Source organism: Polyodon spathula, chromosome 6 (genome assembly GCF_017654505.1).
Source record: "Polyodon spathula isolate WHYD16114869_AA chromosome 6, ASM1765450v1, whole genome shotgun sequence".
In the NCBI taxonomy this organism is placed as follows: domain Eukaryota; kingdom Metazoa; phylum Chordata; class Actinopteri; order Acipenseriformes; family Polyodontidae; genus Polyodon; species Polyodon spathula.
In genome coordinates, this window is record NC_054539.1 from 53,935,777 (window position 1) to 53,949,605 (window position 13,829).

General features: G+C 39.8%; 1 protein-coding gene across 1 annotated transcript in view; it reads right to left on the reverse strand.

Moving 5' to 3' along the window:
- The window catches only part of LOC121317698 (ALK tyrosine kinase receptor-like), a 113,253-nt gene that overhangs the window by 77,537 nt on the left and 21,887 nt on the right, over window positions 1–13,829 (reverse strand). The window contains exon 3 of the mRNA XM_041253853.1: window positions 1,907–2,108. Coding sequence (XP_041109787.1) covers window positions 1,907–2,108 — 202 coding nt within the window. The remainder of the gene's footprint in view (window positions 1–1,906; window positions 2,109–13,829) is intronic.

Consider the following 13,829-nt stretch of genomic DNA (forward strand, 5'->3'; position numbering starts at 1 on the left):
TTGATATCAAGTCCGGGATTTAAACACTGTTCACACTACTGTTATGGAGCCCATTCATGTCAAGAGTTGGCCTTGGGATGAAACTGAGCATACCTAGGCCAACCAGGGGCTCTAAAGGGGGCAGACCTGGGGGAGGGGGGTGCAAATACAGAGTTATGCAGGTCGGTGTGACAGAGAAAGAATGATTCTTGGTTATAAACCTCCCGACCTGTGAGGGCACTGTTCAAAGGGAACAGTGTGCCCCGGACTGGATGATTTAACGGTTCATTCGTTAAGGTTATGGACGAACTGCTGAAGGACTGTGATATACCCTAAGTGTTTAGTGTTTGTTTGTTTTGTTGTACTAATTATAAACATTTAGATGGCTAGCATGTACCAGGAGCTGTCGCTATAGGCTAGCACCAACATAGACAACACTGTACTGCTATTCACAAATAAATGTATTTTACCACTCGCACTTAAAAAGCAATCACTTTGGACTTGTGACCGTGCCTGTGTTCTGTGTGTATATTTACAATAATTATTATTTCAGGACTGAACACCGTGGGTTTTTCTGATCAGTACACATAGCTGTGTATTGCCAGTTGTTATTTACAGTTGCCAAGTCACTTTGAATTATAAATGAATCATCATTGCTCCGTGAATGCTGTTGTTTGTCATTACTTGAGCACAGCATCACCTCTACACCTGCGCACAGTAAACCACTTTTCCACAGTTGGTCATTTGCCTGGTGGCCCTGTGGGGAGTTTTTGTTGTTTTTGATCATAGATAACTGCTCATTGGTAAGGGGGAATGTCCCTGAGCTTGTTCTGGGCAGCTAACTGTGTTGAGCAGCCTTTAACAAAGAGCTGCAGGTGCCTAAAATAGGACTCATTCCTCATAGTGTGTCAGGATACAATATATTAAAAAAGGTTGATAAACAATCAAACGGGAAGATATAATCCAAGAAAGAAGAAATAAAACATGTTTCCCTATATTAAGCTCTTTCTCTGACATTCAGAACCACTTTGCAAAATTAGTTCTCATTTGTTCTCAGCAACACACTTTTAAGACTAAAATGCTGCAAGCAAAGAACACTGCTAGTTTAAATCAACAAATGTTTAGACAAAGTGGTCTTTTAATTTCTTTTAAAGCTATTCTATTAAAAATAAACATTTGTAGAAACCATTCTGACAAAGCAGTCACCCAGGCCCCTGCACAGCAATAGAAGGTTAATAACTAAAAGACTGCCATCTTGTTTGTCACCAGCAAGTTGGAAACAATTTCTATACAAACCAACATTACCATTAAAAAATAAACAAATAAATAAATAAATCTCTGACCAATATAAAACCAGTGGTGGACATCAACAAATAAGAAAGGCATCTGGCCATCCTTATAAACCTGGGTGAACTGATGAACTGCAGTGTCTCTGTCTTTGGCAGTGTTTAATTTCTCTACAGCTGTGCAAACCTGTCTCATGTTCCCAACCCATCAAGTTGACAAGTTAATTTGTTTTTGTTTCTAAAAGCAAGTACAGTTGGTGACAAAACGTGTTCGCTTGCATTTTACAATGATGCAATCATGTCAGGCCTACACTGCCTGAAATATGCACCTGGCTGATCCCTGTACTGCGAGTGGGTGCAGAGGGCTGAATTGGACTCTCAGTTCCACTAGACTGGTTTACAGTAGAGCAGAGTAGTGCTGCTTGCATCCCTACATCCTTTTCAAATGCTCGTTCCCATGGTTATAATATGATCTGTAGTTTGCCATTTTGATCTACCAAAACTCCCTGGGTTTTACAATGTTTACCTATGATTGAGCATGCTTTCCCCATACTTTATTAAACTTTGCTATGCTTTTACTATGGTAAACTGTCATATGGTCACACACACAGGAACAATGTTGCATTGAAAAGACATCTTACCCAGTGGTGGTGTCTCTCTCTGTGGACAGAATCTCTCGTGGCTGTTTGTCGTTCTCAATTATCGATATCGTGTACCTCCCTGTTTGCCCACTGTGCAGGTAAACAGATGCCTCAAATGCACACAGCCCACTGCTGCTCTTCAGCCAAGGACTCAGCACTGCAGGGCTTGCTACCCCTGAGCTGTTCAGAAACAGGAAGTGACCTAAACACACAGACACAGGGAGCCACATTAGAAAGGGTAGAGAAGTCAAAATACTTCAGAAAGTTCAGTCTAAGATGCAAATAAAATAAATACATACAGTACTAAAACAAACCTACTGGTACAGGTAGTTAAACATTTAGACACACTTTTCATTAATGAAAACGTCTCCTCGAAATGTTGGCTTAAATTTATGATAAACTGCTTTCTGTGTGCATTTTACCCTGTCCACAATAACTTACATGATCACCTGTTGAAAAAGCAGTTCACAATCTAATGTTTTTAAACACTCGTTCACTTTTAATAATTATTTTGATAGGGTGAAATGTGTATAAATCATTTTTTTTGTGTAAACACTGAAAGCATTGTGTTGGAACAGATATATTCCCCGGTATGTGTTCAGGAGGAACACCCCCTTGGTAGACTAATGTCATGAACCAGGACATGTAAATATAAAACCAACCGCAATTAAGTTTCAAATTATACTTTCAGGTCTTCAAACTGTTTCTGATGGAAGGACTCCACTTCAAAACCCTTTCCCACAGTAGTGGTGGGTAGGTTGACTCTTGTTAATACAGGAGCTGTTACCTTGTGCAGTTTGGAAGAGAGGACTGCAAAGTGAAGCTGAACAATTCTGCCTGTTCAAACTGTGTGACATGATTTCTGTTAAAATAAACACCCTACACAAAAACATATTAACTTACTAGGAAAAACACAAAACCATAGATTGTATTCAAGAATTACTGTTAAACATTAAAAGGTTTTGTTTTTTAACTTTAGAACTATGTTGGAAACTTAGTTGTATTTCTCCTTGTCATTTCTTACACAAGATGAGATATACTGGAATTTTGACAAATCCTTAAGAGTGATTGGCTGACTTCTGTGTACAGACGTCAACTAAACCAAACCCTGATTACCACTAATCTTACCTAATGTAACATTGTCTTCTGGGTTAAAGTATATTACTGGCTAAAAGCATTTCAGTCAATAGGAGAAGCAGCTGATTGAAGGGGTGTTCAGCAGCCCCCCTTGGTATAGGACGAGCCAATCATGATGCAGCATGACCCGGTGGCTCCTTGCAATTAGCTGCACCAGGTACACCACTTCACCGGGTCACTCAATTACCATACAGGCACCAACCCAGGGGGACTCTATCTTGGGCCAGCGACCTTTTCTCCTCCACGGGCTGTTCACCCACACTTGCTCCTCCAGATCAAAGTCCTGCCCTTTCCCCGCAGGTCGTAGTGGCATTGCTGGTGGATCCCAGCAGCTTGCAGCTGCTCCCAGGCGAAAGCATGTCCAGCTGGTCCTGCAGGAGCTGGACGTACTCTGGCCTGGGAGGCTTCCTTTTGTCTGGTGGCTGCCCAAAGAAGATGTCCCCTGGTGTATTCAGCTCTTGACCCATCAACAGCAGCACAGGAGTACAGCTGGTAGATTCCTGCACAGCGGTGTAGCAAATAGGATCAGTGGCAGGTGCAAATCTCACTGGTGGTCCTGGTCTTGTGGATCCCCAAACTCTGGCACACTCCAGTGAACACCCAGAAATTGCGCTCCTGGTCAGAGTGCAGCTCCTGGGTGACCCTGAACCAGGAGAAGAAACTGTCCACAAATGCACCTAACACTGTTGGAATCTCTTGGTCTGGCAGTGCATAGATTTCAGGCCATGTGATTACCCCGATCGGTGGCCGGGAAGGGCCCCAAGACATCTACCCTGATGCGCTCCATTGGCGTGCCAACCTGGTACTGCTGGAGGGGAGCCTGGGAGCACTCACCTGACCCCTTGTTCGCTGTACTTGCCGTAGGTTGTGCAGAGCTGTGGAGAAGGTGGGGTCGTGCACCAACAGGTCATCCAGGTAAATGATGCACGCTTGTCTCGGGATTCCGCTAAGCACCTTCTCCATGAGCTGCTCAAAGGTGGCAGGGACATTGCTAAGACCAAACGGCGTCACCCGGAACTGCCAGAACCCCTGGCCAGTGGAGAAGGCAGTTTTTGGTTAGGCATCCAGGGCAAGCTCCACCTGCCAGTAGCCGCTGCAGACATTGAGAGAGCTGAACCTGGATGATCCAGACACCAGATTGAGTGACTTGTCAATCCGGGGCAGTGGTTAGGAATCTTTCTTGATTACCACATGCAGGCGCCAGCCTGCGCATACATGAGGAGAGAGCATCCGCTCTGCAGGAACGACAGCTACACAACCCTGACTCTGTAAGTGATGCTTGTGAAGGCAATGCCCTGCCAAGGCCGTATGAAGCAGCAGGAGTCGTCGTATGGATACTGGCTCATAAGTAGGTTAGTTTAGGGGATAGTGATCTAAAATAATGAATAGCGAGAGTTACGTAGTGGAGCAGGTTCCTGGAGCGGGACTCCTCATTTATAAGGCTAGCACTTGCCCTGTGTGGCACCTTTTGTTGTAGTTTTTGTACTGTGTTTTATTTACTTTTGTACAGTTTACTGTATGTGGCCTCTGTGCGTTACCATCGCTGGTAACGTCACATGACCTGTTTGTTTTCTTTCTTTTGTGTAAATGCATCCTGTGCGCCTGAGCAGCGTTTCAACTCCACCTCCAATGTCTGTCTTTCATATCAGCGATTACCCACACACGACATGTTATATGAGCACCGTGTCACGGTGCACTTTTATTAAACAAAGATAAAAAAACAGTGAATCAAAAACAAACAAAATATCCAAAACAGCACCCTGCAGATCTCGATGCAGAGGCAGGGAGCACAACCTGCTGCTCCCAGCCCTTTCCTATTGGTACATGTGTAATTGATCATCAATGAATCATTTAGCACATGGCCACATTCCACACATTTTACAGGAGGGGAGTCTAACCCCAGCCTTGCCATATTTAATAATACTAATAATTTTACTTGTTGCACTTCTGCACACTTCTCAAACAGATGAAAAAGCATCCGTAGGAACACAGCACACCAGTTGTTCTCGTAAAGGTACCATGGCTTGCACAGGAGATAGGCTATCCTTATCATTTCTGAGAACCTTACGATGTACTTTGTTGATGTTCTAAATGTTCTAAATATCTCAGATGCAAGTTTATGCTAATTAAGAATTTAAGGCTTAACGCGCATTTACCTACTACTACTCGAGCAGGTTCGGAAGCATTTAAACTAGAAAGGAAGGGGGGAGAAATCAACAAAAAAACAGAAGGGAGACCGCATCAAAACAAGAACAACAACTCAGGTAAGACAACCATTAAATGTATTTATCTAAATGCTAGAAGTATCAGAAACAAAATTCTAGAACTTGAAGCTACTGCACTAACAGGTAACTATGATGTGATAGGTGTTACAGAAACGTGGTTATCTGAGAGTGATGGGGACGAATATAATATTTGTGGGTATACACTGTATAGGAAAGACAGGCAGGACAGAAGAGGAGGAGGGGTAGCGCTATACATAAGAAACAGTCTTGAAGCCCAGGTGTTAAACCTGGACAAAGAAAATAAAACCGAATCAATATGGGTCAGAATAACAGACAAAAATTCAAAAGGCATAATAATAGGAGCATGCTATAGACCGCCAGATTCAGACGGTGAGCACAATAATCTGTTATACAATGACATTAGAAATGTGTGTAGCAAAGGAGAAGCCATACTAATGGGGGATTTCAACTTCCCCCAAATAAAATGGGAAAACCCGGTGGGTAGCGCGAAGGATGAAATAGAAATGGTGGAAATGACAAATGACTGCTTCCTAACACAATTTGTGAAGGCACCCACTAGAGGGGAGGCATGCCTTGATTTAGTCTTTTCAAATAACGAAGATAGAATAACTAAAACAGAGGTCAGAGAACCACTGGCAAACTCAGACCACAACATGGTCTCATTTGAAGTGTTTTTTAAATCCCCAAAAGTAAAGACTAAAGCTAAGGTTTACAATTTTAGAAAAGCAAACTATGAAGGTATGAAACAGAGACTAACAGAAGTAGATTGGAGTAAAATAGAGAAAACACCCACAGAAGAAGGATGGTTGTTCTTCAAAAATGTAGTACTAGAGGCGCAAAACAATTATATCCCTAAAGTAGACAAATCTAAATGTAAAACTAAATTGCCAAAATGGTTTAATAGATCAATTAAAAAAAATATTCAGTGAAAAAAGGCACTTTACAGAGCATTAAAAAAGGACCAAAAAGAAAGTACGCAGAAAGAGTACACAGAACTGCAAACGCAAGTCAAAAAGGAAGTTAGAAAGGCCAAGAGAGAAATAGAAATGAACATTGCTAAGGGAGCTAAAACCAATTCCAAAATGTTTTTCCAATATTACAACAGCAAGAGAACATTCAAAGAGGAGATTAAATGTTTAAGAGATACAAATGGCAAAATCGTAGAGGAAGAAAAAAAAATAGCAAATATGTTAAATGATTACTTTTCACAAGTTTTTACAAAGGAAGATACTGACAACATGCCCCACATGTCATCCAGTTCCTATCCAGTTTTAAATAACTTTAGCATAACTGAGGCAGAAGTGTTAAAGGGACTAGGAGCTCTTAAAATAAACAAATCCCCTGGGCCGGATGAGATCCTCCCAGTAGTACTCAAAGAAATGAAAGAAGTAATTTACAAACCACTAACCAAGATCATGCAGCAGTCTCTTGACACAGGGGTGGTACCGACAGACTGGAAAATTGCAAACGTAATACCGATCCACAAAAAGGGAAACAAAACTGAACCAGGTAACTACAGACCAGTAAGCCTGACTTCTATTATATGCAAACTTATGGAAACTATAATAAGATCCAAAATGGAAAATTACCTATATGGTAACAGGGTACTGGGAGACAGTCAACATGGTTTTAGGAAAGGGAGATCGTGCCTAACTAACTTGCTTGATTTTTTTGAGGATGCAACATCGATAATGGATAATTGCAAAGCATATGACATGGTTTATTTAGATTTCCAGAAAGCTTTTGACAAAGTCCCGCACAAAAGATTAATTCTCAAACTGAACGCAGTTGGGATTCAAGGAAACACATGTACATGGATTAGGGAGTGGTTAACATGTAGAAAACAGAAAGTACTGATTAGAGGAAAAACCTCAGAATGGAGTGTGGTAACCAGCGGTGTACCACAGGGATCAGTATTAGGTCCTCTGCTATTCCTAATCTACATTAATGATTTAGATTCTGGTATAGTAAGCAAACTTGTTAAATTTGCAGACGACACAAAAGTAGGAGGAGTGGCAAACACTGTTGCAGCAGCAAAGGTCATTCAAAATGATCTAGACAAGATTCAGAACTGGGCAGACACATGGCAAATGACATTTAATAGAGAAAAGTGTAAGGTACTGCACGCAGGAAATAAAAATGTACATTATAAATATCATATGGGAGATATTGAAATTGGAGAAGGAATCTATGAAAAAGACCTAGGAGTTTTTGTTGACTCAGAAATGTCTTCATCTAGGCAATGTGGGGAAGCTATAAAAAAGGCTAACAAGATGCTCGGATACATTGTGAAAAGTGTTGAATTTAAATCAAGGGAAGTAATGTTAAAACTGTACAATGCACTTGTAAGACCTCATCTTGAATATTGTGTGCAGTTCTGGTCACCTCGCTATAAAAAAGATATTGCTGCTCTAGAAAGAGTGCAAAGAAGAGCGACCAGAATTATTCCGGGCTTAAAAGGCATGTCATATGCAGACAGGCTAAAAGAATTGAATCTGTTCAGTCTTGAACAAAGAAGACTACGTGGCGACCTAATTCAAGCATTCAAAATTCTAAAAGGTATTGACAGTGTCGACCCAAGGGACTTTTTCAGCCTGAAAAAAGAAACAAGGACCAGGGGTCACAAATGGAGTTTAGAAAAAGGGGCATTCAGAACAGAAAATAGGAGACACTTTTTTACACAGAGAATTGTGAGGGTCTGGAATAAACTCCCCAGTAATGTTGTTGAAGCTGACACCCTGGGATCCTTCAAGAAGCTGCTTGATGAGATTTTGGGATCAATAAGCTACTAACAACCAAACGAGCAAGATGGGCCGAATGGCCTCCTCTCGTTTGTAAACTTTCTTATGTTCTTATGTTCTTAAATTATATTGGGAACTTGAAATGCACTAAGAAAAGGAAATGTTTTATGCTTATTTTTTATCAACTGCGAATGCAAATAATCATTATAGAGTTCACTTTTGGTGAACTTCAAAGACATTATTCACAACTATACAAAAATATAATAATTTATGCGTGGTTAACATTGGAATATAGTATGAAGACTGCACTTGTGTTTTGAAGTGAGTGACGTGGTGCCACAATGCAAATAAAGGGAGTGCTGCCAATTACTCTCTTTTCCCCCTGAAGGGAAAACGATTGAAGAAAAGCGCCAATGAAATGTAAATTTAATGAATTTCGATACTGCTCAGGAGGAGACGGGGAATTGAAGGGGTCTGAAGATTAATAGTGTTTGTTTCATCTAGCTCAGAAATACCAGTCATTTATTTCTTTTTACAGCCTTTAAAATATTGAACCTAAATGCTGCGACCAATTGCGAGATTGGTTTTCCAGGATGCATTTGAAAATGCATCCTGGAAATGCATTTGAAATTGCTCCAATCCCAATTTAATCACTCTGCATTAGCCCTAATTAAGGGCATGTTTGGGTGATAGAAGAGGGGGGAAAACATAACTTTGTAAAGAGCTGAGAGCTGTTTCTTTTGAAACTGTTGGGCTTGGTGATCATCAGGTACTTTATACACAGAGGGGTAGGTTTACTAAGATGGGTCAGTCGCAGCGCAAACATAGTGCAATCTGCATTTTCGTTGCGACACTAAACAAAGTAAACATTTTGTCATATGTACTAAATGTACTGAGATTCTGGTATAGTAAGAAAACTTGTTAAATTTGCAGACGACACAAAAATAGGAGGAGTGGCAAACACCGCTGCAGCAGTAAAGGTATTTCAAAATGATCTGTACAGCATTCAGAACTGGGCAGACACATGGCAAATTACATTTAATATAGAAAAGTGTGAGGTACTGCACTCAAGCAATAAAAATGTCCATCATAAATACCATATGGGAGATACTGAAATTGAAGATGGAATCTATGAAAAAAATCTGGGATTTTATGTTGATGCAGAAATATCTTCATCTAGACAATGTGGGGAAGCTATAAAAATAGGCCAACAAAATGCTTGGACATATAGTGAAAAGTGTTGAATTTAAATCAAGGGAAGTAATGTTAAAACTGTACAATGCATTCAACAGATCTGGTTACTTCGCTACAAAAAGGATATTGCCGCTCTAGAAGGAGTGCAAAGAAGAGCGACCAGAATTATTCTAGATTTAAAAGGCATGTCGACAGTCTAAAATAATTGAATATATTCAGTCTTGAACTAAGAAGACTATATAGTGATCTGATTCAAGCATTCAAAATTCTAAAAGGTATTGATAATGTTGACCCAAGACACTTCTGTGACCTGAAAAAAGAAACAAGGACCAGGGGGGCCACAAATGGAGATTAGATAAAGGGGTATTCAGAACAGAAAATAGGAGGCACTTTTTTACAGTAATGCTAGTTGAAGCTGACACTGGGGGTCCTTCAAGAAGCTGCCTGATAAGATTCTGGGATCAATATGCTACTAACAGTCAAACGAGCAAGAATGGCCAAATGGCCCCCTCTCGTTTGTATCCTTATGTTCTTATGTTTTTACAATATGTTAAGGAAGACAGCAGCAATATACTAATTTAAATATTTGTCGTGCCTTCTTAGCAAAATCTCTAGCATTACACACTGCAAGAGTCGTGTGGCATTGTTCAAATAAATAGAGTTGAGCTGTGGTTTGCTGCTGCAGAGGGTGCCCAAAGGATAACGTCTATACATGCAAGGGTGCAAGAATCAAATTTTTAAATGTAAACATCATCTGACTATGCATTCTGTTCTGTCCTCATTTTAACTATTTTAATACTGTTATATAATCCCATCAAATCTATAGTTAGGCCCCCGCCTTCATCTCCAAATAAAATGTGGTTCTATCAAAAACCATATGTTATGGTCTCACGTATCCTCTCACTAAACTGGATATGTTTGTCCGACATTAATACCCCTTCTCCACTGGCACATCCGACCTGTGAGGGTTCGGTACGGGTATGGGTGGTTCTCCACTGGCTATTTGATGCTTTTGTCCATCTCATTACAATATTTGAGACCCCTATTTGCGAATTTATGCAGGATTGCCCAGCATTACATACTCATCTATGCTTGAACCAAAGCAAAAACTGCAGCCGCAAAGCATGCCCTAAAAAGTCACAAATGGCATTGCACATGTCTAGTACATTTCACCCAAGACTTATGACTTGTTTGCAACTGGTTTGTGACTAGTAAACCTAGCCCACAGTGTACAATTGCCACTAACACCTGGCAATTGGACAGAGTAGGATGACAGAGAACTGGTCATTGTCTTTAAATTTAAAGGTACAGGCAGACAGTGAGATAGCCTGACAAAAAAATAAAAATAAAAATAAAAAATTCTGTATGAAACCAAAAACTCCAACACACATGCACGCACACAAGTGTATAACTCCAGTATTCCATGACCAAGTTTTACAGCACTTTTTAATCAATTTTAAACCCCCTTTCCCACTGTCAAGCCCATCGTCTCTTTTCACCTGCCGAACTGCTAACACACAACCTTGCAGCAACATCGTAACTCAATTTAAACATTACAGCAACTTTGTTAAAAGGTTGTGTGTCAGTGGGAAGTAAGCAACATTCTGTTTTATAACAAAATTACATTGTATTGTACACCAGTATAAAGCAAAAGTATTATTAAGGTATTTTTATATGAACTGGTTAACAAGGATACGGTATGCAAAACGTTGGAAAATGAACAAGCAGAAGTACGAATTTGTATTTAAAAACGGAATTAGATCTACCATTATTAATAATAAGAATAATACAAACTTCTAAAATGTTTTTTAAAAATTAACAATAAAAGCAATAAGTGATTATGAAAAAGTTATTTATTGTTTAATTTCAAACTTGTACATTGTTAATAAAACAAAATGCATTAAAATACACCAACAGGTTTTTATCTGGCCTACTTTCACATGCTTTAAATCAAAACTTTTAATAATGTAATAACTGCATTAAACATGGCCCACCTTAAATTACATTTTCTATTATTATTATTTATGAATCCTGAGAGTCACTTTCATCGCTGTCACTTATTAACAGTTCACTACGCTCAAGCTGCTCCTCCTCATCTTCCTCAGTTTCAATGGCAATGACAGAGACCTTGCATTTATTTACTAGATTTGCCAAAGGCCACCTATCTTTAGTAACATGTTTTCATAGTCTCTAACATTTTGTGTTAGCTGTTAAACAGCCTGGGTGTAAAGGGGAGCAGAAACCACCTCCCCAGTCTATGCCACTAGGTCTCACTGCTCACTAGTTTTATGACTTAAGCAATTCCCTGTTGTTTGGGCTTAATCTGTGGAACCGTTTTGTAAACAGGTTTCTATTGTGTTCAGGCTACAGCTTGCTGCATCATTTAAGATATGATCTACTCTCAATGGCATTCTGTGCTGTTCCAGCCATTCAGGGCAACAGTTGCAGTGTTCTGTGTAAAGCAAGCAGATTCTGCTCTCTGATAAGTTACACGTGAAGTAACCTGACTACTTGTTACAAAAGTAAAAAGAAACGGTATAAAGTTGCATAGTTGTGGTGCTTCAGTTGAGATTACACCCAACCATCATGTAAAATAGCTACCAGAGCTGCAGTAATTTCCAAGCAATTATCCTTACAATATGACTTTTAATCTAAATATCTAGCCTTTATTTACAAGCAGATTTGTCCCTTTCCTCTTTCACAGAATGAAGTTGGTTGAGACTTCAGACTTAGGGGCTGATTTAAGAATAGGGGCAGTGCAAACAATTGCGGCTACAAAATCCAAATTGCCTAAGGGCCAGCCAATTATTTTGCACTGCGGCCTATATAAGCTTAAGTGCAATTCAAATTAGTCAACACACACAAATAATGAGCTGCAATCATGACAGAGGGTCTCAATGAGCGCCGCCTGTGCATCAGGGTATTTAGCGGCCACACTTACAGTCCAGAGGTGAGGGGAGTTAGGAGTACAGAGAGCAGTCAGTACTGTATGAGATTTGTGGAGCATGAAAATCAAACCAAACTAAAAAATATGTCAGAGGAAGGGCAGCAAAGTCCTCTAGGTGCACGGAAAAGAAAAGTTTTCTGAGGCGCTGACAGTCCTTACAGCTGAGTTTCAGCTATTAGGTCTAGGATGTATAACATAGAGAGTGAGACGATAACACCTTACTACTGCATCCTCCGGCATCCCAAACAAAGTGACCCTGGGCTTGAATATGTGGGGTCTTCTCCGTCTTGCCCTTCTCCAAAGGTTTTTCTGCCTGTCCTCAACAAGAGCCAAGTGGCTGCATCAGGAAGTGTACCACAGCAGCCATCACAGGTCAGTGACAGGTCTCTGAATGTGCGTGGTTTTATACAGCTCTTTACTCACTTCTGCAGTTGTTTGCACAATGTAAGGGGAGGTGCAAAGTTTTGGAGGGTCAGCAATCCTTACATCTCATTATAATGTTGCCCCCACTGAGTATTCCAGATCCCTGCCCAATTCCATGCTCTTTTCTTCATTTAAATACATTTCAATATCATTTAAATGGATTAATGATGGCAAAGTTTAAATTTGATAGCGGGTGCAGAGAGCCAGGTGAAAACCATTCTTTACATACGCCTTATTTTTAGTGGCCGCTAAATTCTCATGGCCACTAAACACGGTTTACGCATGTAAAACTCCAGTTGGGGCCGCATATGGGTGTTTTGCGAACTATAATAATAAAGTAACAGACAAACTAACGTCAAGCTAACCTAAACCAGCATCCCGACACGTTAAAAAACACAGCGGCAGCTCTAGATTAATTATGTATACCTGTACAGAAACAATGTTCTAGACATGCACAAAATTGTTTAACTGAATAGTGAAGCAACTCTAACGGGAAACACCAAATTGTTCAACGACATGTGTCTGATTCAATTTTTTTTTTTTTTTTTTTCAGGAGCTAGAACAATTTCTAACTTTTTGTAACAAGAGAAACGGTGGCGCATTTTGCCATTTGTTTACATGCCATTTTGTAGTGATGTGGTGCACTCGTGGGAATCAGAATACAAAATGAGGCAATGATATGATGGCAGTTTTGGAAAGATTTAATAAACCGATCAGTGTGCCTCGACACTCGAGATTTGTCACATTTGAAAAGATTTAATAAACCGTTTGAATTTAAGTTTGATGATGATGATGAGTTATCAGGTTACAAAACAGTACTGTATCAGTTGTGAATGAATCGCTAGCAGAGCCAAAAAGGTGATCTTTTAAGTGACGTTCCTGTTCCTTTATGGGGAGGATTTAAAATGCGAAAAATCTGTTTACCACAAGGTTGTTCTCCAGGTGAAGTGTTCTCTTAGGAGGTGTTCCTATACTTTTTAGTAGTATAACAAACAAATAATAACTCTTAATAATGTACTGGATATAGCAAATAGTAAATTGTAATAATACATCCGACTTTGTGGAAGTCATAAGGAGTGAAAAAATAACAAAAGCAACTGAAGTTATATAAAAGCTTTTTATAAGAGAATAGCAAGCGTTAGTTAGAAAAAAAGAAAAAATTGTGTCACATAAATTACTTAACGTATAATAGCAGTGCGTCTTTAAGGACTGCCGTAAGCCGACATGTTGTTGTT